Source organism: Crinia signifera, chromosome 1 (assembly GCF_055691185.1).
Source record: "Crinia signifera chromosome 1, ASM5569118v1, whole genome shotgun sequence".
Classification (NCBI taxonomy): domain Eukaryota; kingdom Metazoa; phylum Chordata; class Amphibia; order Anura; family Myobatrachidae; genus Crinia; species Crinia signifera.
Genome location: NC_139217.1, coordinates 119475452 through 119503303, shown reverse-complemented (window position 1 = coordinate 119503303; position 27852 = coordinate 119475452). Strand labels below are relative to the sequence as shown.

At 42.7% G+C, this 27852-nt stretch overlaps 1 protein-coding gene across 3 annotated transcripts in view; it reads right to left on the bottom strand.

Moving 5' to 3' along the window:
* FNIP2 (folliculin interacting protein 2) overlaps nucleotides 1-27852 on the bottom strand; it is a 54631-nt gene that overhangs the window by 18389 nt on the left and 8390 nt on the right. The window contains exons 1-8 of one of the 3 annotated variants that reach the window (XM_083172562.1): nucleotides 20098-20443; nucleotides 13244-13364; nucleotides 6438-6569; nucleotides 5822-5922; nucleotides 5087-5158; nucleotides 4449-4549; nucleotides 2174-2263; nucleotides 715-786 (exon numbers count right to left, since the gene is read on the bottom strand). In XM_083172562.1, coding sequence (XP_083028688.1) covers nucleotides 715-786; nucleotides 2174-2263; nucleotides 4449-4549; nucleotides 5087-5158; nucleotides 5822-5922; nucleotides 6438-6569; nucleotides 13244-13364; nucleotides 20098-20279 — 871 coding nt within the window. In that variant the 5' untranslated portion in view covers nucleotides 20280-20443. Of the gene's footprint in view, nucleotides 1-714; nucleotides 787-2173; nucleotides 2264-4448; nucleotides 4550-5086; nucleotides 5159-5821; nucleotides 5923-6437; nucleotides 6570-13243; nucleotides 13365-20097; nucleotides 20460-27852 lie in introns of those variants that run through there. The other 2 variants (XM_083172554.1, XM_083172545.1) reach the window with 2 other exon arrangements.

Genomic DNA, 27852 nt, shown 5'->3' with positions numbered 1-27852 from the left:
CTGTTTACCTGAGTGATCCCAACCCTAACTTCTACTCCCCACAGCCTAAAACGAACCTTCACCCCCAACCTAACATCCGGCCTCACAGCTCCACCCCCCAAATTCCAACCCTAACCTCTACCCCCCCAGCCTAAAACTAACCTTTACTCCCCTCAGACTAACCCTAACCTCCACCCCACACACCCCCACTTAACCTCCTCTCACATCCAAACCCTAACCATCACCCCCAAAAGCCCAATCCTAGCCTCCACCCCCCCCCCCCCCCCCAACATCTCACCTAACCTCCCCATGCAGCCTAACCAGAGCCTCCCTACTAGACCTCATATACAATTTTGCCAAGTAAACGGTCTACATTCTGGGAATGCCATTGGTTAGGGCTCGGCATTGTTGACATTATGAATGGCAACATTGTTACAGTTGACTTTTAGTACCCATTTGGTCACCAATGAACACAAGAGCAGAGTGTCAGTAATACATAGCCTATGTACATATATAAACATTAGGTTTTTAACCTTGAGCTATTGAAATAATATAATGCGAACAGAACAATTTTGGGATGTATTAAAAGTTGATTTTGGAAATGACAGAAATTAAATAAAAATCTATTAACAAGAACATTAGCTCACAGTGTGAAGGCGTGCAAAATGAAGCACACTATAATGTGTTTACACTCATTATTTCCAGCTTCAGCATGAAATATCATAAGGAAGATACCTGATCGAGCAATGCCACTGTCTTTATCTTCATTCTGTCCCCTGCTGGGCATATCCACCGGGGTGCTGTGCGCTGTCCAAAAAGAATGACATATTTTAATGTACATAAAGTTATTACTATTCAATTAGAACATTTTCCGACAGACAATGCAGGCATATAACCAGATATTGGCCTTAACAGTGGCTGGGTCACTACATAGTATGCACCATCCGTAGTGAGCGCGTAAATTGTCACCAAGCCAGTGAAGCAAGTTAGTACCTCCACCAATGTTCATGCACAATTTAAAATTAATGTAAAAAAAAAAAATATATCCTTAAATAAATGTCACCAAATCATTAACCTTTTGTGTTAAAATGCAGTCTACTCCTCTGGATGGCATCACCACTTGTCAGTCAAATAATAAAATACAAAATAAAACAACTACTTCGAGGACACCAAGGGTGAGATTTAATAGGATGAGAGATTCAGAAAGTGAGAAATTTGGTAAGAAATCTCCAGGTTTTTTAAAGTGGCAACCATTTACACTGCAAAACCAGTTTGATGTTGCAGTGTAAATGATTGCCGCTTTAAAAAAACTGGAGATTTCTCACCAAATCTCTCACTTTCTGAATCTCTCATCCTATTAAATCTCACCCCAAGTATGTGTCACTCTCACCGTTTGCAACCATGGCTAGAACCAGTGAGAGAAGGCTAAGGTGTCTGAGACACAGTAACTGGACATGTATGTGATGTGCTTTGCACAGGCTGCTGGATGAGCCAAGCAGACTGCAGTTTACCACATTAGTCACCATGGGCAATCTTTTATTCCAGGCTACCAAAGCTGCACCAAACTGGCACTATTTTAAGTTCATTTTAGGGTTTTAAATAAACCAAAATTAATGAACCAGGCATCCTTTCACAATTACAAAGGATCAGTTTCAACTAAATAAAAACAGAAGAGGTAAAAAGAAGATTTTTTTATTTTGAGTGAGGGTTAGGGGTAAATTTACTAAAGCTTCTAAAAATAAAAGGTGATGTTGCCTGTAGCAACCAGATTCTGTCTATCATTTCTACGATGCAATAGAGAAAGAATAGACAGAATCTGATTGGTTGCTATGGGCAACATCACCGCTTTAAATTTTTTTTATGCTAAAGTAAATTTACCTCTTAAATGATCATTTTAGAGGTTTGCCAGAGGGTGAATTAAAAGGCAAAATTAATGTGCTGTTCCACAAACAGGAAACAATCACTCTTTAATCTATCTATCTATGTAAAAAAGGAACACTAAGGGAATCCTATAGATATGACTTACTCAAGTCAGTAATTACAAGTTAGATAGGTTGAACTCGATGGACGAATGTCTTTTTTTTCTATATTACAAGTGAATACCCTGTGTAATTGTGAAGTGAAACTATGGTTCTGTGAATTGATCATATAGGTTTTTGTGTGGCTTCCATTGTATGCTGCATTCCACACAAACCTGCAAAGAAAGACGCACTCCGGATGAGCCGGAGGGGATGAGCTTCAAACATGGCGGGCAGCAGTTTGCTGCCACACATCTGTAAAACACCTAAAACAGGAAGTGGAGGTAAACATTGCAGAAAGAAAAGCCCAAAAAAAACCCAACAACAAAAACCCCCCCAAAACAAGCTAACAAAAATGAAGAACAGAAGGACAATACAGAACCTAATAATTAAACCTAACAAGGGTAAATAATATAATATTCGGTACTTGTGTACAATCACGGCTCCCACGATGTGCATCGTATACGGAAAAATCGCATCTCATGCGATGCGATGTCATTTTTCACTGAAATTATGGACATGAGTTGAAATCATGTAAAATGCACCCCAAATGTCATTTTTCACACTGTACCACCCCCACTCTCAACGCCAAGCCGAAGCGTGGCGAGCGCAGCGAGCCCGCGAGGGGCGGCGGTACGCGTCCTACGACCTTTTCATACCCCCCACTATCCACGTTGGCGTGGAGTTGAGAATAGAAAGAGTGGCGAGCCCGAAGCATGGCGAGCGCAGCAAGGGGACACGGATACCTGTGAAGCCTGCGAGGGGACACGGATACCTGTGAAGGTATCTGCGTGCGCTCGCCACGCTTCGGGCTCAGTGGCTCGCTGCGCTCGCCACACTTTCTATTCTCAACTCCACGCCGACGTGGATAGTGGGGGTATGAAAAGGTCGTAGGACGCGTACCGCTGCGCTCGCCACGCTTCGGGTTGGCGTTGATAGTGGGGGTGGTACAGTGTGAAAAATGACATTTGGGGTGATTTTACATGATTTCAACTCATGTCCATAATTTCTGTGAAAAATGACATCGCATCGCATCAGATCTCATGCGATCGCATGCGATTTTAACAGAAATGCATAAAAACACGGGAAAATCGCATCGCATGCCACTACATATGGCATGCGATGGGACCCGTGAAAGTACCTAATATTCTATGGCTTTAAGATTGAAATGATAAAATCTGAGTTGTATTATATTGTTCTGCTGCACATAAGCTAATGTGCTAATGCAGCAGGAGGCGCCTGGTGTAAATAGATGGCTCCTGTAATCCCACAAAAACCGTAATGTTAACTTTTCATGGTCTGCCAGCCATCTTGTTACAGCAGCAAATTTAACCCCCACATCAATCACAATCATAAACTATAGGCATATTAATAATTGGTCCATGTGTGCGGTGTACACCACACAATTTACACTCTGCACCCATATAATTATATCCCCCCCCCCCCCCCCCAGAGTCCTGCAGTGGCAGCGCTGCAGACATAAATCACTGGCAAAAATGGCCATGGGGCCATTTTCCTGGTGAATTGAGCATGTGCAGTAGAGAGGTTACAGGGAAAAGGCACAAGTGCAATGACTGTGCACACAGTGCATGGTATACATGTATACATGCATACACACACATGCAGTCAGGTCCATAAATATTGGGACAGATTTTGGGCTCTATACACCACCACAATGGGTTTGAAATGAACCAAACAAGACGTGCTTTAACTGCAGACTTTCAGCTTTAATTTGAGGATATTTACTTCCAAATCAGGTGAATGGTGTAGGAATTACAACAGTTTCTACATGCCTCCCACTTTTTAAGGGACCTCGCCACTATTTTTTATTTATTCTTCACCTCTGAGGTGAAGTACCGCCAGTGACCACTTGACAGACAAAATTATTCCTTAACAGAAAGTGAACGCAAAATGATCTGTTTAAAAATTTCTGAATATGGACAGAGGGAGCTGTGCAAACAGAGATTTGAGGTAGGAGCATATACTGCCTAAGCCATCATTTTGACAGGGTTTTAGCTAATTCAATATATTGGCCAATTTTGCAATGTGGGTACACCCAATTCATCATTTAATAAACTGTGTGTTGGCATCTACCCACCTGATGTGCTGCACACCAGGTGAGATGATGTGATGTAACAGAAGTTTTCTAGATCATTCAATTGCATACTGTATATCTTGGTTTAGAAGTCTGACCATCCGTCTGCCACAGAGCTCAGATAAAGAACTCTATTGACTTCTATGGGAAAGGAAGAGCGACAAACTCCCTCTGCCAGCACAGGGAACACCATGCTAGGTGTTTGTAGTGACAGCTGGTTACAAAAGATCCCTAGGAAGGAAACTTCCCATTATCTGCTATATAAAAGGTATTACTAGGGAAAATTTGTCTTTAACATGGGGACGGTGCTTTACTGGACAATCAAAGCACAGATTGTTACTGTAATGCACATGTACCTAGATTAGATCCACTCTGACATGACCCCTGTCCGCTGTGACTCACACCAAGTCGAACGCCAATACCATCGTGGCTGATGTTCTCCAGACTGTCCTGAAGACTTCAATAAGAAATAAAGCAAAATACAAATGTAAAAGAGTAAAATAGAGGTACAGTATTACACAAATACATTATAGGACGCTAGAATGGATGGATGTATTCAGCAAGTGAATATTGAAATAAGTCTAACAGAAGAATTCTCTCATTACACATGCATTGTTCTCAATATTCTGCAACTACAAAGATGGAAGCATAAAACAAGCCCCAAAGAACTGCTGGTATTGCATGCTGCAAATGAACGGCTAACCCAGAATACGAATATCATATAATGCAAAATGGCCTTTATCACTCTCCCCCAAAATGTCCTCTACTAATCAATACAATATTTCTTGTAAGAAAGCCATCAAATACATTTTAAATGACAAAACATTTGCAATCACCTCTTTAAACAATAAAGAATCCCAGTTTTACTTTAGGGAACCCATAGGTTGTCAACAGCAACCAGTCAGAAATGTCATCTAAGTAGCCTGTAAAAATCCCCCAAACGGTTTACCAACCTTCCTATATTAAATTAAATAGAGAAATGAAGAGCTCTTACATGTGCGTGCTGCCACTGAAACCTCCCACTTTTGCAGAGAATACTTTGCTGATCATCAACTGAGGGGGACACCTGGCAAATCAATATATAAATTAGTATATGAGGCATTACTCCATTGACTATGGTGCAAAACACAAGCAAATGACTAATTCCGACATTACAATTAATATTCACTATAGCTGCCATCCCGTCAAAATGATGGAACAACGTAAACTGTAGAGTCAGAGCCGGTGGCTGTGCTCGTCTAAATGGAGCAACACTTGAATTGGACCGTCGGCACCATGTAGTGGTTACTGATGCGCACAACACTTGAATTCCCCCCACATAGGGGTGAGGAGTAGCGGTAGCCTTTTATTATATAGGACAATGAATAATCTGGCTGCTTTGTCATAGTAATGGGATAACTAGTAAATCTTTGAATAGATCACATGACTGTTTTATTTTACAACAGACCGTAATACTAGATTTACATACACCTGCATCATTTGCCAAGCAACTTCCCTGGTCTGAGTCATTCCTTTGCTACCATGGAAACAAAATATTTATTTATCTAGATAATATCCCAGTTTTGGAAACAGATCACCTGGAAACAAATACATTTTATTATAACAATCCCTTGAGAAAGAACGTATTATTATTAATAATAATAACGAATGCTGTGGCTTAATATGGAGTACACAAAGACAAGCCAAAAGCCCTCTTTACATTATATTGCATTGTCCCTGACAAACTCACCTGATTAAATGAATCTTTAATGTCGAGCCTTTGTAGCTCATTGCCACGGAGCCAAACATCATCTCGCCCAGCATGTTCACGTCAGAGGCTGGCTTGGTGTACTGTAAGTTAATATAGGTCACTTAGAATCCAGGTGGAAATGCAACAGCCATAGAAAATACATACAGTGTACCAAATATACTATAATAAATGTGTTCTACATCACCAGTTTTACTTCTGCTAAGTTTAAATAAGAGAATGTATTTTTTCTTACTGGCAGCATTTTCACCTACATACGCAGCAATACTGGGTGAATGCTCTTACTTTCTATCACATTCATTGAGTTTAGCAGTATACTGTGGATTGCTGTGGGACGGGCGTTTCCTAACAAGTGGGATCAAAAGATCTAAATACAGTAGTTATTTGCAGGAGGTGTTGGGAGGTTTGTATAGTGAGTCACATAATCACAAGACTGGACATTTAGATTTCCTTTTCCATCAGAGTGATTCTAGCATTATAATTTGAGTAAAACATATGTGCAGCTTCCGTTGCAGTAGTTACCACAGTAGCACCACTCTCTGCCCTAGGACACCAAACTGGGAGTTAGTCCTTCAGCCTATGATAAAATGGTTTCTACCTGGTACTTTGGTAGGGCCTCCTTGGCAGGCTGGGCACATCCTGATGCCGTAAAACAGGAGGAGATGGTACAGGTTCCGCTGCTACTTGTATGGCAGGGTTTTGTCCTAGGCAGAGCCTCCTCACCTTCTCCCTGTGAAATATGGGTTACAGATAGTGGGTCACACTGTTACGGTATACAGGGTTATCTCAGATTCCCTTATATCAGGACCATGTTGTTTTTAATACAAATTTAGTACATGAAATCCCCTTTTCACATAATTTCCACAGAGTTTATATACCAGAGTGCTGCCTCATTTTGGATTCAATTACCACGGAAAAAAAAAAAAAAAAAAAAAAAAAAAAAGAGAAGAGCTAGCCTCAGGCTTTAACAACTGTTTCGATCTAACTGCACCCACTTTTTCACTAGAGACCCAATTTAAAAGGAACAGATATTTACACACAGAATTAGTGAAAAAGTTCAAAGAATTAGAAGGGTTGCACACTCATTAACCTGCCTGTTCAGGACTATCAAAAACAATCCCTGGTAAGATCTGCCAGTGGGGGCTAATTAAATAATGACCAAAGAACTCTTATCCCATGGTTAAATTACATAGCCCAAAAAATTTGGTAGCAACAATAGTTATTTCAAAAAGAAGGCACCAGAAATGACGAATGGTATATATTTATACACATTGCACTTAAAACAGAATGCCGAATGCTCTTTCCAAAAATAGGTTTTCTAGGTCTCCCACGCATAGGTTATCTGGATTATTCAATCTTCAATGTGACTATCACTAGGCAATTACAATGTACATGCAGCAGTCATGTGCTTGACACAAGTAGTGACAGGAAAAAAACAGAACCATTAAACGTGTCCTCTCCACAGCGTGGAGTCTATGTACTGACTGTGCAAATCGCATTAACCCTTTTCTGGCATCAATCTGCACACAGACACACAAGTGGGGAAAGGTCATAAACCATAGTTTGGAAAGATAAGCAAAACTGTAGCATTTTTCTGTTGACATTGTATCCTGCTGATTTACACAGCTCAAAACTGCAGCAATCCTGCACAGAATATAAACTTTAGCACAGAATTCCCCATCCTGAAAGAACCCTTATATAATACAGTTTATTTACACAGCGCACTTTCTCCAACAGGACTCAAGGTGCATGACATACATGTACATATAACTAGCATTTTGTGTAAAGTGCTAGTTCAACACAGGTCTATGTTACCAACCATCTCTAGACCTTAAAGCCTAGGCTAGGCTAGGCTAGATGTGGACAAAGAACATGGTGTCCCCAGATTTTTCACTTCCAGCACAAGGTCCCAGCGAGACAGTGGCATAGCAATGGTGCTGCAGACCCAACGCTCTCCCCCTCTACCTCCCCTGGAAACGCTCTTGTTTTATACACGCTCTCTCTTCCCAACACTCACTTTCGGACATGGTGGTTTCTCCCTTCCTCCTACCCAAAAAACAGATCTTTTTCCCTAAAGAGAATAAGCCATGTTAATCACATTAGCACTAGGGCTATGCCCCACATGATTGGACATTGTGGTAATAAGAACTGGTGAAGAAAAAAAAATAATGTTTACTGGTCACAGCTAGCCTTAACATTGCCAGCGGGGCTTTCTGGTCCCTCTATTTCATATGTGGTTTAAATTTCATTTTTGTTTGCGAGATGCCTATGTGAGATGAACTGGACCCTTCTCAAAGGATTTAAGGGAATAAGTAGTGTATTTAATTACAGATTTTGTTTTTTTTAGAACCGTGTGTGTAAGGTTTACAGTGCGGGGCGGGCTTAGGTCCCGTATGTTAATGAGGCCAGAAATGATCTCTGGTAGGTACGTCCAGCTGGACACACATCGGGTTGAAGTTCACTTTGATGTGCATGCCTTACAATTTCATAGTATCCATTGCGGCTGCGGTCATGAGTTGGTCCCTTGTGCAATATATTCAGCTTGATATTCTAATGCATTTAAATATAGTGCTGTACTGTTTTATACCGGAAGTAGTGTCACTTGCAGTTCAATGCTGGAACGCGGAAGTTATGTGCACATCTGTGCTTTGGCACCAATTTCATAATTATTGGCAGTATATAGTGTTCCAGGGGTACAGGATGTTCTCTGCTGTAGGTATCAGTGGAAACCGGTGCTGAATTATGCATTGTTGCATAATAATGCATGTTACACAGCTAGAAACAGAGGATCAGTCAGATACTGCATGAGTTGGCATTGGCTGAAACAGTCATGTGATACTATTAGGTGTAATAGACACACCCTCATGAATCACTGCACTTAAAATACCCAGGTGATGCTATAAATTTCTTTAATTTACAATCACTCCAGTAGGTATAACACAATGCCTATTACACTCCCCCCCCCTCCACAACACACACAAAATGTTACACACACACACACACACACACACTATAATATATCTCTAAGCCTAGTGTAAATATAGTGCTGTGGCTACTTCTGTAAAGCTGGAAAAGTTTTCAGCATTGTATGACCCTCTTAACAACACAGTAATGGTATCTATTGGGCGTAATTATATGAGCCCTCTTCTGTGTTATGTTTACTCATCAACTTATCACTTTTGTTTATTTGTTACGAATCTTGTTGGTCCTTCTGCACCAGGAATATTTACATAATATGTTGCCTTATGCTAAATGTATAGTAATTGATTCATTGTTTCAATACAAAATATATAATTTTTTGGACTTTCATAAAAAAATGGTATGAAAATCACTCAGGGCCAAGTCAGGGCTGTAGGGATGATGGTCCAGTATCTCCCAATGGTAGTGCCATAGCAACTTGTGCATGGTGTTGTCGGAATACGTCCTGGCCCTATCAAGCAACAATATTTCTACTCACAGCAACCCTGGTTGTTTTTGGAGGTACTGCCCTCTGTGACTGGCTCAATGTGTCACAATAGTGGTCAGCATTCACAGTATCTTCCCTGGTGGGGGTAAAGATATTGGTTTTGTAAACGTGTGGGAGTTTCTTCCGTACCCAGCATGAACCCTACTTTTTCCAGCAGCCCAATTGTTCATGAACAATGTTGTGCACAGGACCCACTGAGATGTTCTATTTGTCAGCAATACCACCCAAATGCATCTGTCCTTCAATGCAGAACAGATCTGTGGTCAGGGCTTAAATTGGTCATGGAGTGGTGGTGGAACTCTCCTTCCCTGCCAACTAGCCCCCCCCCCCCCCCCCCCCCCCCCCCCCCGCAAAGAACTATTGCACGCCCAAGGCGCGCAGCAAAAAAGTGGGGTATGGTATAACAAAAAAATGTAACATGGCCACACAATAGTACCCCCGTTCAAATTATAGTGTAGAACAATTATATTCGCATTACACAACACACGTAGTGAACCTTATTCACATTACACCTCACGCAAGAGACCCACACAACTGGCAGCCCAGTGGTGTTGAGCAGGGAGGGTAGGAGTAGTGGTGTAGAGCAGGGATGGATGGTGGAAATTGTGGTGCAGAGCAGGGAGGGACAGTGGGAGTTGTACTGCGGAGTAGGAAGGAAATAGTGGTGCGGAGGAGGGAGGGTTGGAGAGGGTGTAGTGCTGGCAAGATGTGCCATATAATGGCTGCCCCCAGTGCAGATTAGAGTACCCCTTCATTGTGCCCCCACCAATCGACTAAATAGCAGCACTCAGGGGTCACTTCTCTAGCGACTGGACATCCGAGTAGCAGAGGCGGCGTGCCTGAGCGGTTGGGCTCCTGGTGCCTGAGCCGTTTAGCTCCCTTGGGTGGCGGCAAGGTTGGGCATCTGAGTGGCAGGGGACCAGGTATTGTATATACACATACATGTAGTGCACACTTACACTGACACCTTCAAGAAAGGATGGCACAGCAGCTATCGACTCGTAATGCCTGGTCCGGGCAGCTGCAGTTTACATCTTTAAGCCTCTGCCTCTGACCTATGGCAGGCATGGCTTAAAAATCCTGCGATTCGGTGGTGAGGGGGAAAGTGTGTCATTTAGACGACCCCCCCCCCACACACACACACATATCTCTACACGTGCTACTTAGATACTTATACCCAGTTCTCACTGCTAGTCAAATTTTCAGGTCAAGCATGTAGAAATTCCCAGGTCTCCGACCCTGCTTTTTACCCGGGTATGCCAACCCGGGTTGACCCGTTCACTTTGCATTGCAAAAAAAAACTGAATTAAAAGGAGGTACCTCACACTAGCAGTGTGAACATAGTATCAGAGATTGGGCTTTTATATTTTTAGTTATTCTTTTTCTGCAGTCAGTGTTTGTTTCCTAGTCCTGAAGGACTACATAGGGTTTTCTCTCTGGTATAGTATTTCTCATGTAATGAAGATATCATTTTCGCATTACTAACATAGGGGGTCGACAGTAGGCCTGAGTGGGCTTCACAAGCTCATCCACTACCAATTTGGTTCCTTAATCATTCATGTCTGAATCTAACTACATAAAAGGCAATAGTATAATAAAGAAAAAGTTTAGTAACTAAAAAAATAAAAGTCTACAATTTATTACTCATTATCACACAAAGCCCCACCTTTTTATTGGCAATCTAAGACGTGGCACATGAGTAGCAAAGGGCGTACAGATACTTCCAGTGATACAAGGTGGCACATTTGTGACAAACAGTTTACCAAACCTGACGTAGGACTGTGGGATTCGGTCATTAGGTCGACCCTATGAAGCTCGACATGCATTAGGTTCTTAGTTCGACACTAGGTCAACTTGGCTAAGGTCGACAAAAGAATTAGGTCGATAATGGGAAGGTTGATAAACAAAAGGTCGACATGAGTTTTTCAAAAATTTTTGGAGCCGCCAAGCGATTTCATACCCTACCATACACTACGGTGTGGTGGGAGGAAAAAGAAAAAAAGTTTTCCGAGCTCAGTGATGGCGAGTGCCCGTGGTACAAAAAAAAAAAAGTAAAAAAAACCCCCTCATGGCGACCTTTTTGACTGTTGACCTTCACATTGTTGACCTCATGCTTGTGTCAACGTTTCAAACCAGTCAACCTTTTTCCAGGTGTCAGCCTTCATGCAGTCGACCATATGACCCATACTCAACTGTGAATGCCTTAAAATTATTCAATTAACTGTGAACTTCTACCCTTGAGCTATAATTCTCGGATCGAATAATCATAATCTCATTTTCTACTGCAGTAAACCCGCTCTTAACCCACGAGCTGCCAGGAGCTATGGGTTAGCACGCTTGTGGCAACGGCAGAGAACCCCACATACTGCAGATTCTGTTTGCACCTTGTGAAGCTGTAAACAGAAACCTGTGGTAAGTACAGCCTGCAGGTTTGACTAGCCCCATGCACTGCTACAAGTCACTGTGGCACAAGTGTGAAGTGGCGTTAAGCTGGGTACACATTTGCACATATGAACGGATGAATATAAAACCAGCTTGTCAGCGGGTGTGTACCCCAGATATGTTTGTGAATAACATATTTCATGGACTTATCACGTCAGCTGTGCAACTCAGTTGAGAACTGATAATCAGATATATTGGCGCATCTGGCTGTAATTAAAGGCCCATACACACTAGAAGATTTTAATTTCAAAAGACTTTGCCAAAATCTATGAAAGATATATCTGTCACCAAAATAGTGCGTACACACTGAGCTATTTTCCCAAAAGAGCAGAAGATTTTCGGGAGGCGAAAGACTTTGCTGAAAATCTTTCGTATAAAAGGCTATTTACATAATGGGCTGGGTTTGAATTACAAGGGTGGGAGCAGCGGCCATTGTATTTCAGTGAATTTCTGTTCTTGGGGCCTGATTCAGAACTGATCGAAGGGCGGCGATGTATTTTAATACATCTCGCCCTTAATCCTATTAAAGGCCTAAAATGAGGATGGCTCTAACTGTATATATACCAATATGGGTGTGTTAGGCTCTCTCAACAGGCTAACATAACAGCAGGGCAGACTGCGCTTTAGAAACGAAAGGCTACATTTATTAAAGCTTGCAGACAGACTAAAGTGGAGAGATAAACAGGTTTATGTACTATTAATACCCCTACCATGGAGTTAAAGCCACTGTTGCTTTGCCTGCTAGTCATACAAAACAGGAGGCGCCAACCACACCATGTACTAACTAAGCCACTGTTGAAGAGGGTTATTATTAAGTTCCCCTCTAGGTGGTGAGCTCACAGACATTCTGTTGCTAGCCTGCGAATGAGCCCCACAAGTCTGGGTTTTATATTAACCTCATGGAATGTGCGTGTATCAGCATAACGAATGTCGGCATTTGAACTGGTTGGTATTTTGACTGTCTGGCAATGGTTGTCAGTAATTTGACTACATCAATGCCCCAATAGGAAGGAGTGCGCGGTTTTGGACTAATTTCTAAAAAAATTGACTACATCCCCTTGGGAGACGGAAAGAGGACATTACAAGAAGTATACTGGAGGCAGATAACGGAAGCACGGGGATGTAATATCTGCACTGGAGGAGGCTGGAGTCATAAGTAACCAAACTCCTGATAGGAGCCTATGGCAGAGCGAAAAACATGAGAAAATCTACTCATGGACCAGCGGTACGCACATGATTTTGTCTGCATTTAAAAATGTTCACCCGTTTCTCCATTTTATCTTCTGTTAGTAGTAGTAGTAGTAGTAGTAGTAGTAGTAGTATCTCCTGTCATTTTACAGGATTAATTTTAAAAATGACAGTTAGGGGCTTACTGGTTGATACTTTATCGCTCTCCATGCTTTTTAATAAAACATCACCTATATCTACTATGATCACACATTACATTTATGTGAACTTTTTAATATTTCCTTTAAAATAAAATAAAAAAAATTCACCTGTGTGGTTTCATCTTTTATTTCACGAACCGCTTTGGAGTCAAACAGGACTTGTCTGCCTCTTCTTTCACAGTCTTGGTAAACAATCAAGCGAATGCAATCCAAGTCAAACTCTGAACAGCTGTAAATGAGAAACATGGAGTTTGGTCAGTTATATTAGTATTTACAAGCGGGAAGAGGCTTCTGGGATTATAGGGTTAGACTTCAGAAACTTTCTACATGCTCTTGTAATATTTACTAGCACAGTGTGCAAAAGGTAAAACTCACACAGATTATGTTTGCCCAAATAGGTTTTCCATCAAGTGAACTGAAAGGCACAGTTTTGTGCTAAATTTTCTACTCAATCAAAAGCTTTTAATCTACAATAAAAACGCCAGACACTTGTATGGCTGATGGTTTTCACTAAAAGCATGAACATAATTTAAGAACTGCTTACTGACTAAAGCAAAGGCTGAACCATGCTCCAATCATTGGGTGAGTTGTTGTTATTTATAAAGAGCTACATTTATTCATAATGACCACTTCATGTATGCATGGTTCGACGTTCAGGTTCGATGGTATCCGAACTGATCATAGATTAACTCTAGGTCGACCACTATTGGTCGACAGTGTCCAAAGGTCAACAGGGCCCAAGGATTGACACTGAAAAGGTCAACAGGGTCCAAAGGTCGACATGCATTTTTTTAACTAAAATTTTGAGCTGACAGGCGTTTTTTCATGCCCTACCATCCACAACGGCGTGGAGGGAGAATATAATAGTGTGCCGAGCGCAGCAAGGCACCGAGCCTGAAGCATGGTGAGCGTAGCGAGCCATGCGAGGGGATCTGGTACACTTAAGCCCCGTACACGATAGGGGCTGAAATCGCTGGAAATATGGTCGCAGGCAACCATATTGCCAGTGATGGGAGTGTGCCCCGGCGATAAATCTCCGGGTGCACGCTCCCGTTTTCAGCCCCGTTCCAATCGCTGGTTGCAGGAGCTTGCTATTGCGACCAGCTGATTACCTCTGCGGCACCGCCCGGCAGAGGTTCCCTTTCATCAGCGACCATCTGTGGTCGCTAATGAAAAGGAGAAACTGAGCAATATATTGCTGGCAATATATGGCTGAGCAATATATCTCCCCCGTGTGTACGGGGCTTTAGACAGTGTCCATGTCGACCTAGACACCCTAAAAAATATTAAACTCATGACGACCTTTCCAATTACGACCTTTTAACCCTGTTGACCATATGATTGTAGACCTAGACATTGTAGATTTAATATACCATAACCAGGTGCGATATGATGCACGCTACTGCTCACATTACACTGCACAGCGTCTGTGCAGCCTGTACTTTTTGTACCAGATCATATCGTATCTAGTACAAAAAGCGCGCTGCTGTAGCACATTATATACTTTTTGTACTAGATACAATGCAATAGAGTACAAGGCAAGTACTCTAAGGCCTGATTCAGCATGGATTGCATAGGATAAGCTGCTCTCAGCGGCTTAGCATATGAGATCCATAGCAAGGCATATGCATACCACCCTCCTGCCTGCATTTGCAATTGAGAAAACGGCGATCGCATCTCAGTTCTGGAGGAACATCAGGACGATTGATCGCAATGTTCCTCTGTGACTGAAACTTGAGGAAGTCTGACCTTACTCAGGCTTCCAGTGGTATGGGGTCTAGCAAGGCCAAGGAAACTGCGTTCACATTGCCGTCCCGCCTCTCCATGCGAAGGCCTCTGCCTGTCAATCAGGCAGAAGCGCTAACTTTATAGCGATGTGGTTGCAGGGCCCATCTTGCACATGGGCAGAATGGGTCCTGCGTGTGCGCAATTTTCAAAACATAGGTAAACTGTGCAGTGGATCGCGCAAGCCATCCATGCTAAATTAGGTCCTAAAGCGGGCAGTCATCCATAGGTGCCCACCACCCATACTTCAGCTTTACAAAGTACTTAAGGAAGGGCACAGATACAGAGACAGGCACCTGCTGCTACACACAGTATGCTTTTAAGATACATTCCTATCACATTGGAGACAAAGGGGGGTATTCAATCTTCGGGTCACGGCAGACGAGCTTGCTCGCCTGCCGTGACCCAGTCCCGTTCTCGGTCAGCTCGACCGAGAACATGCAGGCGGGATTCAATGTCCCACCTGCAGCGGGACGAGAAGGGGGCGTGGCCGCGAGTTGCGGCCGGGAAGTGACGAGATGCAGCTGGCAGCTCGTCACTTCCCGGCTGTTCTCGGCAGAACGAGCCCGACAGCTAGAGATGTCGGGCTCGTTCTGCCAGGAAACCCTGTTCAATGCTGTCGGGGAAGACAGCATTGAATAGGGCCCGTCGAGCATCTCCCACATGGCAGATGCTCGACGGCGATTGAATATCCCCCAAAGTCTAGGACAAATGAAACCAGGAGGCATACAAACTACTGTATAGTATAAAAGCATTTTTTTTATTATTATTATTATTATTATTATTTAAAAAAAAGTGAATATTTGGCCACAACAGGTTTCTATTTTACTAACCACAAAAGTATTTTTGTAGGAGCGGTTGTGAGTGAATATAGAACTCTATACAAAAGCAGTGCCCCATCAGAGAGCAAGTGCATACATCTGTGTGCAAGACTGTGAGAATGGGTCAGATTCAGGCCAATTATCAATACACTGCGCTTGTGTGCGGTTTGCAGTACGCATGTGCGAAGTCATCCTGCAACTATTTCTAGAAGCACACCATTCGCAAGCAGATTGACAGGAAGTAGGTGTAAACAGGCCGTTTGGGAGATCGGGAGCTCTTTAAAAAAAAAAATAATAATAATGATAAAAGAACTGTCTAACGCTATGCCTTTTTTCATCATACTGCCTAGTCCAGGACTACGCGGCGCCTGCAATGACTTGCGCCCAGTGTAAAAATCATTTGATGGTGAGCCTGTTTTGGATATATTTGCAAGGCTGCGATTGGATGTGCAGCCATACACATCTATACGCACAGCGAGCACAATAATTCGCAAGGCGGAATTTCACTTTAGCGGGGCAGTGTCTTAACTGAACGCTGGCCGAGTAAACAGGTCTGAATCGGGCCAGTGAGCTACACTTGAGAAACGCTATAATCTAATTTGGTCATTTGCATTTAACATTAAAACATGTTCTACATATAGATGTATATCACTGATAGTCTAATGAGCACTACAATAAAGATGCGCAGGAGAAATACACCTGGGTCATTTGGGAATGTGAACATTACTTTAGAACTAAAATAAATGTTCAGTGAAATGATACTCAAGCATTACATCATAACCAGGTCTTAAGTTACACACCAAATATAAATAATACATATGCACCAATATCACACACACACACACACACACACACACACACACACACTAATAAAATGGGAATGATAAATGTCACTTCTATTGTCTGCTCCTCTACAGGGAAGTCAAAATAAAACATATTAATACCTGTCCACAAAATGCATCCTGCCACCCCCATGGATGGACAAGTAGAATGATGTCCCAGTGTGCACTTACTGCCATTCCTCTCACCTACATTTGGGGTTTATGCCACAGCACAAGACTATCAGATGACCATGGGCTGCCCCCCTTCAGCCACATGACAAAAGCTGCTGAGCAGACGGCACTTCTATTCTGCATTGTTTAGGTGCAGCTGACAATACACCACACATCCATATTACCCTGCATTCACCCCCTGTCAGCACTCGCACTGCCCAACTGCTGCCTCTTCCCCATTGGGTCACTTCTCTTTCATAAAGAGAAATTGTTTGTACTGTCTAAAAAAAACAAAACAAAAAAAACACAACTGGTTTATTAGTAGAGTACTAACCCATGAATTATATGTAGTCCTATTATCCAGATCACATTTAATTCAAGCAATAAAAACAAATACAGGAAGGCATTCTGCAGTGGGGAATATATCCAGCACTTCCCTCTAGCTTTGCCAGCAAAACTGTAATTGAGAAGTCATCTAGCCTTTCCCAATGGGTTCACTTGAGGTAAACACAAAAGAACGGAGGGGACATGTTTAGAAAAATGTGACATAGCCACAATGCTACAAAAAGCAAGGAACATTTTAATATAATCATTTGAAACAATGGTTTTTAATTTCAGAAAAAGAGGAGGAATGGAGGCTTTGAATTTGTCAGATGTAATCAACATACAATGACATCAATTACCTTTATCTTATGCGATAACTAGGCTCTCTTTATATGGGTATTATGGTCCATTTCTCCAAAGCAAACATCTACTCCAGTAATGACTTGGGAATACTACATGTGTCACATATAGTCATAACATTTGTAAGAGGATGAACTCTGGACTTTGACTTGGGTTAATGGCTTCATCTTCCTTACTGATCCTTTTGGACTGGCTAATATGTTTAGGACACTTCTTGCTGCATGACCCAGTTAACACATAGAATAAGCATGGCCTACAACGGCTTGGCAGCATTCTGATACAAACTTTCTGCAGCACTAAAGAGCCATACTGGCGGTATCACCAGGTCACAATGTTCCGACTTCACATAGGGGGTTATTCTGATTCACTCAGAAATGCACAATCGCTCTCTAATGGACAAAACCATGTGCACTGCAGGTGGGGCTGATGTAACATGTGCAGAAAGAGTTAGATTTGGGGGTACTTCTATGTTAGTTGGGCGCCCACTAAGCTATTTGCTTAGTTTTACGCATCCCCTCGTGGGGCTCGCCACACTATATAACATCAACTCCACGCGGACATAGATAGTGGGGTATGAGCGTACTAACTATAGTGGGCGGCCAACTAACCCGATTTGGGTGGGATTTGTACTTCAAACTGATATCTATATTGGGTACTTATGTAATATCTGGACTCCCGTTTTTCTTATGAGACCGCATCCCCTCGCGGGGCTCACCACGCTTCGGTGTGCTTCGCGTCCCCTCGCTGCTCTCGCCACACTATATAAAATCAACTCCATGCGTAGTTGGATAGTAGGGGTATGAAAAAATGGGGTGCATTTAACATGGGAGTCCAGATAATACATAAGTACCCTCTATACATGTTACATCAGCCCCACCTGCAGTGCACGTGGTTTAGTCCATTAAAGAGTGATTGTGCCTTTCCGAGTGTATCAGAATAACCTCCACGGTTCTTGAAGAAATGCAGAGTTTACTTTTCTTCTGAGATTGAAGCACACATGAAGCGTCACTATAATACCCCTTTTACACCAGGGTAGAACACGGGCAGGACCTGGGTAGAGGGCAGTGTAAACGGGTATGCCGGGACCACAGGTTGGAGGGGGCACACACAGCCTCCACTGCTGTACTCTGCAGACAGCAGAGGTGGCAGGGAGGAGGTGAATGGATGCCTGTGTGCACGGGGGCTGCCCAGCAGCTTACCTTGGTGCTGGGCTTGCCCCCAGCGCAGCGGTCCGGGGCACTGTGCGGCAATACCAACACTTGGAGATAATGTAATCTCCAAGCACCGGCTCAGGAACCGCCTCAGTCGGGGTGGGGTGTCGTGCAGGAGAAATTTGGCGGGGCAGCCGCCGGTGTAAAAGGTAACAAACGCCGGGTCGCAACCGGGTTGTAGATAGGTCCAAAAACCCGCGTGTGACCCGGCGTTTCGGTGTGAAAGGGGTATTATTGCGCACTCCTCCCACTTTGTATTGTGATAGTGCTACTCACAAGCAGCAATAAAAATTGGTGCCATTTCTGACACTCTTCCCTCTGTATAGGAGGCACCTGGTTGAAGATGGCATGGCTATTACACACTTACTCCCTGTTTACGGTTGCCTGCATACTGTAAACACGGCTTTAGTACAGCTATTGTAGGATTGTCAACTCCGACAGGCAGGAAATGGAGACAATTAGTAGAGCACATCACATGCACAATCTCGCCCCTATTGTTTAAGTGAGGCCATTACTTCCTATTCTACAGGACATCCATGAACAGGTCAACCTTCAGATAATACAAACCACCTGGGGCACCCAGGTAAGAGACCCCAGGTTAACTCAGAGAAGTGACTTTTTGGTACCTAATAATAGCTAAAGAAAAAAACAAATCAAAATTGTTTCTGTGTTACATTTTAATAGAAGTTTAATGGATCTATATAACCTCAAATACCACAAGACAGCATAACACAAAATAAAAGGTGGATGTTATTTCACTGGCTAAAAGTCGCCATTCCCAACCACAAATGATAAATGGTCATAATTGTGGTGGAGTATAACCAAGATGATTGTTATAAACCTGGACATATTTTTATATTTACCATCTCCAAAAGCTTATGTGAGCCCACTTGAGTTTCAGCCATGAAATCACTCGTACTAAACACAGGTTAAAGCCATAACGAAAGTATTGATAGAAGGTCAAAAACATTGAAATATGACAGCATACTTCTAGAGTTGGGACACAGAGCAGAGCAGCAATTGAAGTCCTCACTATTAATGTGTACGCATATCATGTTATACAGTACACATTGCACTCTCTCACAATGCTACGATCATACTGAGTGTTTGTGATTCCTCCTGTTCACCTGCCATCTGGGTGTACGACCCCTTCCCATTACACACTGTATGTACACGCAGATGTGATTCCCTGTTCTGTTTTACACCACACGGATGATGATCAGCTGTTTGGATTTATTTTATCCAAATAAAATAAAATAATCTTCCTTTTATGTGACAAATATTGCAAACTAAGATGAACAGAACAGCAGTGGGATAGCACATGAAGACATTTATAGAAAAGCAAATGTAACGTTCATACAAGGATTTGGATTTAGACTCATAGGCTGCCCCCAAAAACAGTATACATACTGACCTTAAATGGAGATGGCAAATGACAGAACAACCTGTCCATTATGTAAAGAACATACCTTGGCAGTGTACAAGCGTGAAAATGTTCAGTATTCACTTGTCCCAGACTTTTGTTTGTTGCTGCTCCGTAGTCAGAGCTGTTACACCTGTCTGCAAGCAGGCAAGTGGCAATCCACCTGTTACGCAGTCTTTTTGAGGAGCACCCAGCACTGCTGCCGATCCTCTGAGTGCCCCCACACATTCTCAAAACAATTCTAAAAGTACCACACAAGTATAAAACGAAATAAACACATCTCGCAGTTAGGTAAAATGAGGTTTGTCCTGTCCAGGTGGAGGCTTGCAGGTGAAGGCTGCTGCATCCTGACAGGTAAGACGTGCTTACACAGGCTCTATAGCTTTCCAGTATCAGCCATACATTAAACTGTTAAACAGTCACAAGACTCAGCCATATGTTTGGCAGGAGGCAGGACATCTGCTTGGAACCCGCCCTCTTCTGCAGCAAGGTTGCTTTAACATTGGCCAACCAGCTAGATGACCGTCATGTGAGTAGTAGTCATCATGTGACAATGCAGCTCTACTACTCACTAGAATTGTAAGAATTGTCACACACACACACACAGCCTGTCAGCGTATAGTGTGACACACTGCAGAGGAGTGGGAAGTGTTAAAGTAATAGCCAGTAAAGGATAACTAGATAGATTGAAACAGAGACAGTAAGAATGAAACAGCTATATAGTGTAGGGTGAATTAAAGGCAACATTTGTGGCATTTAATTACTACTGACACTTATTTTTAAACACATGTGCAATGTAAACTACGGTGTATAAATATGGGTATTTTCATAAGATACAAGATAAAAACAAAATCATTGAGAGAAGCGACTCTGCTCATCTGCTGGTTATTATAGAACAAGGTTGTAAAAAAAAAACAACAACAACAACAACACATACATACATACATACATATACACATACATACATACATATATACACATATACATATACACACACACACACACAAATCCAATGGAGACAGCACTCAGGAGGCGGTTGTAAGTGAAGCAGAAAACGTCTGTATTAAAAGACTAGCTTTCGGGGTGTGACCCCCTTCATCAGGTACGGAATGGTGATACAACTCTACATATAGAGGTGAGTGCACATTATTTAAGATATGTAAGCTGTTTTGATAAAAGCCATATTAAATGGCTGAAACGTCAACCTAATGGAGGTGGCTACGTGGTGATTTATTTCATAACAAGACCCAAGTGCCGCACATCGTATGTAAGTCTGTATTATAGCGCTGCCGAGGCACGCCAAAGTGAGGGCACTGGGCACAGACACACCGCATAGGAGCAGAGTGCCGGCATCATCTTATCAGTATATATATTTATTAAAAATCATGAAAACTTGATCACAATGTTTTCTACCATTTATTATTAGGCTTTGGTTTGATTAATTTTACATCTTTCAATAAAATCAATCTTTTACTGCTTCATATTCCTTTTAAATCTGAATATATGTAGCTAGGCTAAACAGTTATACATGGCATTTCTCAGAGATTGATGAAAAGAGCAAGTTAAATGTTAAACATTAGTCCAGTGGTTCTCAAACTGTGTGCCGTGAAGGACTTACAGGGGTACCCTGGATTGGAGGCCCATGACCCACTAAATCTGAATAGTAATATAAAAAAAAAAAAAAAAAAAAAAAAAAAAAAAAAAGAAGGAAGGAGGGACAAAATAAACTTTTCAGAGAGAAACACACACGCACACACACACACAGACAAACTAGTTAAGCACTAGCACTGGAGAATGCCATTGGCATTAAACATTTTGAATAAAAACACTAGTTTTTTTTTTTTATATACTAGGCTTTTTATTTTTAAGTAGTGACGGCAACATACCAGTAGTCACAGCACAACTAAAAACCAGAGTGGTATAAAGCAGCCAAGCCTGTTAAATTATTTCATTAATTCCATGTCAAAACTACCATCATGGCCATAAAACAAAAATGGCATATCCATTTTCGAAATACAAGGTACATATCTCACAAATTATATTATCCTTGGTGAACTAACCGAAGGCTGGGTACACACTGGCTGATTCAGGTAGCACTGGCTGAATCAGGTAAATCTACACACCAATCCACGTGATGTGTTAGTCAGGACACCCAGCTGTCAGCTCCTGAAACAAGTTTACGTAACCGCCTGTACGCAAAGCCATATGCTCCAATAAAGCTCAAGATATAGCTGCCATCAGCTGTCTGCACAACCAATGTGATTTGTCTGTAAACTCCAATTTGTGAATCGCAGTTTATCTGGGATTTAGTTTCACCTTTTTCCAGCAGGAGAAGCAGAAAACGGTGTAAAAAAAACAGGGCTTTCGCAAGTAAAAAAAAAAAAAAAAAAAAAAAAAAATAAAAAAACCCCACACACAGGTTTCACTGAAAACACTGTTTTTCCCCATCCGTTGGAATTGAATAGGCCAAAGGTTTAAAAAAAAAAAAAAAAAAAAAAAAAAAAGAGGGTTGTATACACTTGCCAACCCACTAGCAATGTATCAGCCGTTCAAGCCTACCTTTAGAAAGGTAAAAAAAAAATCACCACTGTGAACACATAATGAACTATCCCCCCCCCTTCTCCCAGTCTATATCAGGGCATCCTTAAGGTGCTGACACACACGGCGAGATTTCACTTTCTATTCTTATTCGATCTGGGTTGGTTACAGTGTTCACATTCGATTTTGACTATGTAGTACAGATCTGTACTGTATAGTCTTGCCTGCCAAGACTATTTTTCGATTTGATTTACAATACACAGGAGCGTGCATTGGGATTGAATCAGAATAGACCAGCGTTCCCTGGCATTATGCCGGGTGAGCGACGTCAGCGAAGTCGGGCCCTGAGCCGGCGCTTGGAGAGGACATAGTCTCCAAGCGCCGGGAAACCCACCAATTGGGACCCCCGCAATGCAGACCGACATGCTGGGGGCAAGCGCAGCACCCAGGAAAGCTGCTGGGCTGCCCCCAGCCTCCGTCCATGAGGTGAGTGGATGCCGCACACATGCATCCATTCACCTCCTCCCAGCCTCTGCTGCTGTCAGCATAGTACTGCAGACAGCAGCGGAGGCTGTACGCGGCCCCTGCCCAACCTCCGGACTGACCACAGGACGCTGCGGTCCTGAGGTATGGGCTCCTCTATTAGTGGAAATGGGTCCCCGTGTCAGACGACCCAGGTTACCCATTTACATGGCCCCTGACTCCGGGGAAGCACTGTGTCCAACACCCGGGAACAGGACTTTTTTTTTTTTTTACCCCTTTTACACCAAGTCCCGACCGGAGTGGAACGGCAATAAAATGGGTCGAGGCTCTGGTGTTAGAGGGGTATACGATTTGCTCAGCAGAGGACACTTGCCTAATTGCTGGGAGGCCAACTGCGTGGAAAACAGTGTTTTTTTGTGCAAAGTCATTTAAAACGGCACTACAGATAAAAAAAAAAGTTTGGCTGCCTTTGGTCTATATATTGCAACACTTGCATAGGTTCTAGGAGACAGCTTCAGGGTTTACATATACATAGAACACCCACTTTTAGTTATTTCCACTTCCATCATGAGGATCATTTTACAGGTTCAGCAATACTGAACCTTTCAACTGCATGTAAAGCTGCACAGAAACACGAACAATTGGCAGTGATTATCATAAACAATACCGATATAGCCTTGTGACAACAAGTTTTGAATACAGAGGTCAAAATCCTGGCCAGACATCAAGTCTAACGTCAGTGTCTGGATCAGGGTTATCTATGAATGTAGTGGCTGAAACTGGGCCTCACTACCTGAAAATATTTCGCACATAATGAGACAATCTTTGCTAGGCCATTGCCAAGTCAGGATTGGAAGGGTCAAGTTCTGCCCACCAAGGGCACACGGCCAGGATGTCCTACACGTCTTTCCATGCCAAGGGGAAATTTTCTCTTATCCTTACATTCCATGACATTGCTATGTCTGGAGCTCCATGCAAGTGATCTGGGGTGAGTGTCAGGGCAGCACATGGATAGTAGTATAGTAATTGCTCTCTGAGCTGGTGGCACCTCCTCAAGTGTTGCTTGTCATAACCTTTCACTTTGCAAACACCATTATTAGGGATTGTGGACACATTGGTTTGTCACCATAGTTCATTATAATGTAAACTGATAGGGGAAAAGGGGAAAGGGTATATGGTCATTAGGTCGACATGCACTGGGCCGACATGGCTTAGGTCGACAACTGAAATAGGTGGACATGGATGAAAGCACTAGATCGACAGTCAAAATGTTGACATGGGTTTTTCACTTTTTTTTTGGGGCCGACATGCGGTATTTCATGCCCTACCATCCACTACGGAATGGAGGGAGAATATAATAGATTGACGAATGAAGCGAGCCATGTGAGGGGACACGGTGCAAAGATACGGTGTCCATGTCGTGTGGGACAAAGAAAAAGTGAAAACCCTGTCGACCGTTTGACTGTCAACCTACCTATTTTTGACCTAATGCTTGTGTCAATTGTCCATCCATGTCGACCTATTTCAGGTGTCGAGCTAAGCCATGTCAACCTTACTGGTTGACCCAATGCCCAGGTGAAAGCAAATTCTCCATATTCTCGCATACATCTTTGATGGTTGAGTGTCTGTGCAGGACTTCTTATCGCACGGCACCTTTCAAATGCCAGTCATTTGATATAATTGACAGACAGGTTTTTTGCACAATTGCAGCTGCGAACGCCTAACTAAAATACCCCAGCAGCCCTGAAAAATACAGAGAAGCTTACCTGAGCCATTGCAAAGCCAGAGCAACGATGTACACATTAACAGCGCACACAGATTCTTCACTAATCGTTGAATAAATCAACATTCATACAGCATAGCAGACTGAATGGAAATGCCAAAACCACGATGCTTAAGTACAGATTGAAAGGCACAGCCAGCAATCCGTCCGCAACAGGGCTTTTTTCCCCACCGCTTCGTCTGTGCACCCACAAATAATGACTGCCAGTCAATCAGAGTGAAGGTAAGGGCTGCAAGCATCACTGGTACTAGACTTTGACACAGATGCCATGTAAACACAATGCACAATTTACTGATAACCGCTTAATTATAAAATAAGTCATATATGGAAGTCAAATAGCAGTCAAGCTATAGCAGCATCTATGGGGTATATTCAGCAAGAATGACCGGTCTATTCAGAAGTTGCCTCAAAGTTATAGGCACCGGGCCTTTACAGTTGTTATTGCAGGTGTAAACAAGAAAAAGAACATATAATGAGCAAGGTAAATTCTAGATTGACATTAAGAGGTCAATGGGGCTTCTGGATGACAATGAGAAGGAACAGCTATGGAGATTCCATGTAAGTCCAGGAAAGTAGGGAATCCAGGGTGACTAGTTGAAGAAAGAAAAGCGGTGGTGAAATAATTAGATGATGGTTGAATGGGTCCCAGTGTTCAATCAGGGATGCATAAAATATAGTAAGCCTCAGCCAAATGGGATACTCCTAGGTTATGCCCCTTTCAGACCGCACTTTAAAAACGGTATATTGCCGTTTTTTTTACCGTTTTAAAACGGTGATGTGTGCAGTCTGAAAGGTGCAGGACCACTTAACCGGTTAGAAAAAAACGTTTTTTCTAACCGGTTAAAATGCAGGGTCCTACCCGTTTCAGAACCGGTATTTTAGGCTCAAAATCGGTTCTGAAACGGTATTTAGGACCCAGCCAATGAGCTGGGTCCTAAATTCAGCACAGTGAATACTTAATGTTGGCAGTTGGAGAAGGTCAGCACATATCCAGGCAACTTGTCTGAACACATGGACTTAATTAAAACTGTGAAAGTAATGGTGTGTTGATCCCTGGAATACAAGGAGGTGTGTTGTCAGACAGTGGATGCGGAGGTACAGGCCACTGCTAAACATGAAGAGTGGCAGAGTTGGCAAAATCCATGAAGCAGTGGATGCTGAAATGCATGGACTACCAGCAGAAATGACAAAGAGACTACCAGAGCAACAGTGGAAGGGAAGAGGGTTGCTGAGTGATGTTAGCTACACAACCAGTCTTGGCCACAAAAACCACCATCTGCTTGGCCACACTGCAGTCACGTCAGAACTTCTTTAGTGGTGCCATGTGGGACACACCATTTGCTCTTGGGGTTGAAACTGTAGCTCCATGATTTAATCACCACTGATGAGATCCAAGGCAAAGACTGAGTGACCGCCATCAAATCTGCCCAGCATGTTGAGACACCAAGTCACACAAGCCTTCCTCTGCTTTTGACTTAGCTGACGGTGTGCCCAGTGTGCAGAAACCTTGGTCAGGCAATAAAGTATTAGAAAATGGATAGACCCCGATGAGGTGCCCAATTCCTTATCTAACTGGGCCATGGTCACCCCAGCATCCACCTCAACTATGGCCCAAATGGCCGAAACATTGTCCTTGATGATAGTGAACACAGGTCAGTCGCCTCGCTCCTCGTCTTTCAGGAGCCATCAATTGCGCCAGAATTTAAGCCAGTCAACTCGAGTCATTTGAGCATCTTCAGAAGCGAATTTAAAAAAAAAAGGAAGGATCTTAAAGTGTCCAGATCCTGTGACCTCAACAAAGCTCATGGTGAACATGGTCTCCAAAGTCAAGATGCAGGTGTAACTATTCCTTAATCATTCAATCTATAGGAAACTAACATGTTGTTGATGCAAAGATGCCCAAAGGCCCTAGGGGATAAACTTTGATGTAGCGGAATGCAAAATCATGTTGCCAAAACTAGCTAGTAATTGCGAGGATCTAGTAGCTGCCTGACCCAGTGCACAGTGAAGGCCCCATGCAACATAGGCCATGAAGCCCTTAGGAGTTCATGGCCTATAAACTAAACCCTGTCAGGTAAGGTCCACATGGTCAACAGAATAAGCATGCTAGTGAGCTTAATCCACCTAGCTATTGTCCCTTTTGTGTGCATTGCGCTATAACTTTGTTTACATGATTTTAATTTTTTCAGATATGTAGGAGAAAGCATCCAATAATGCAAATAGCTAGAAAGAATGTCCAAATCTAAGTCAACTGTCTCAGGAGCTTCAAACTTTACAAAGACGCAAAGCTAAAAGAGGACTAAGCGAAGATCCCAAGGGATAGAGATAGAGATATATGACACGGCAAAAAAAAAAAAAAAAAAAAGGAGTTCGGACTTCCAGGGGGAGATTTAATGCTGCCCGAATTCAGCGGCAGTGCGAGATGTCCACCGAACTCGGACGTTTTTATTAAAAGGGGAATTAACTTACAAGGCATGGTTTTGCCCCCCCCCCCAAAAAAAACGCCTGAGTTTGGCGCATATGTTGCACTGCCGCTGCACATTCTGCAAAAGTCCTTAACATCAAGATTTGGCTTTAAAAGCTGCAACATTAAAGGCGACAACGATGCTGCTGCAGAAAGGACACTGAGCAAGGAGATCTTCCTATGGAGGAAGACAACTGAAACCCACCACACTGCCTCAGCTTATTTCTTTTTTCTTTTAAATGGGACAAGAAGGAACATTACAAACGAAAAAGATACATAATTTTGAAGTCTACAAATTATGTCAGCTATATGATGGACCTATAATAGTAGCTGGGCTGCTGAGCCGAGAGGACATTATATCAATTCAATTGCCAGGGAAAATCTTAAGACCACCCCAATGACTTATATGTCCTACTGCTATGTGTTGTCGAACTGGGTGTAGCCCAAACTGCCTTTAAGCAAAAATCCTCACTTTAACTGTAACTGAGGGGTAGATTTATTAAGCTCGGTGAAGTCATAAAGTGTCTGGTTTT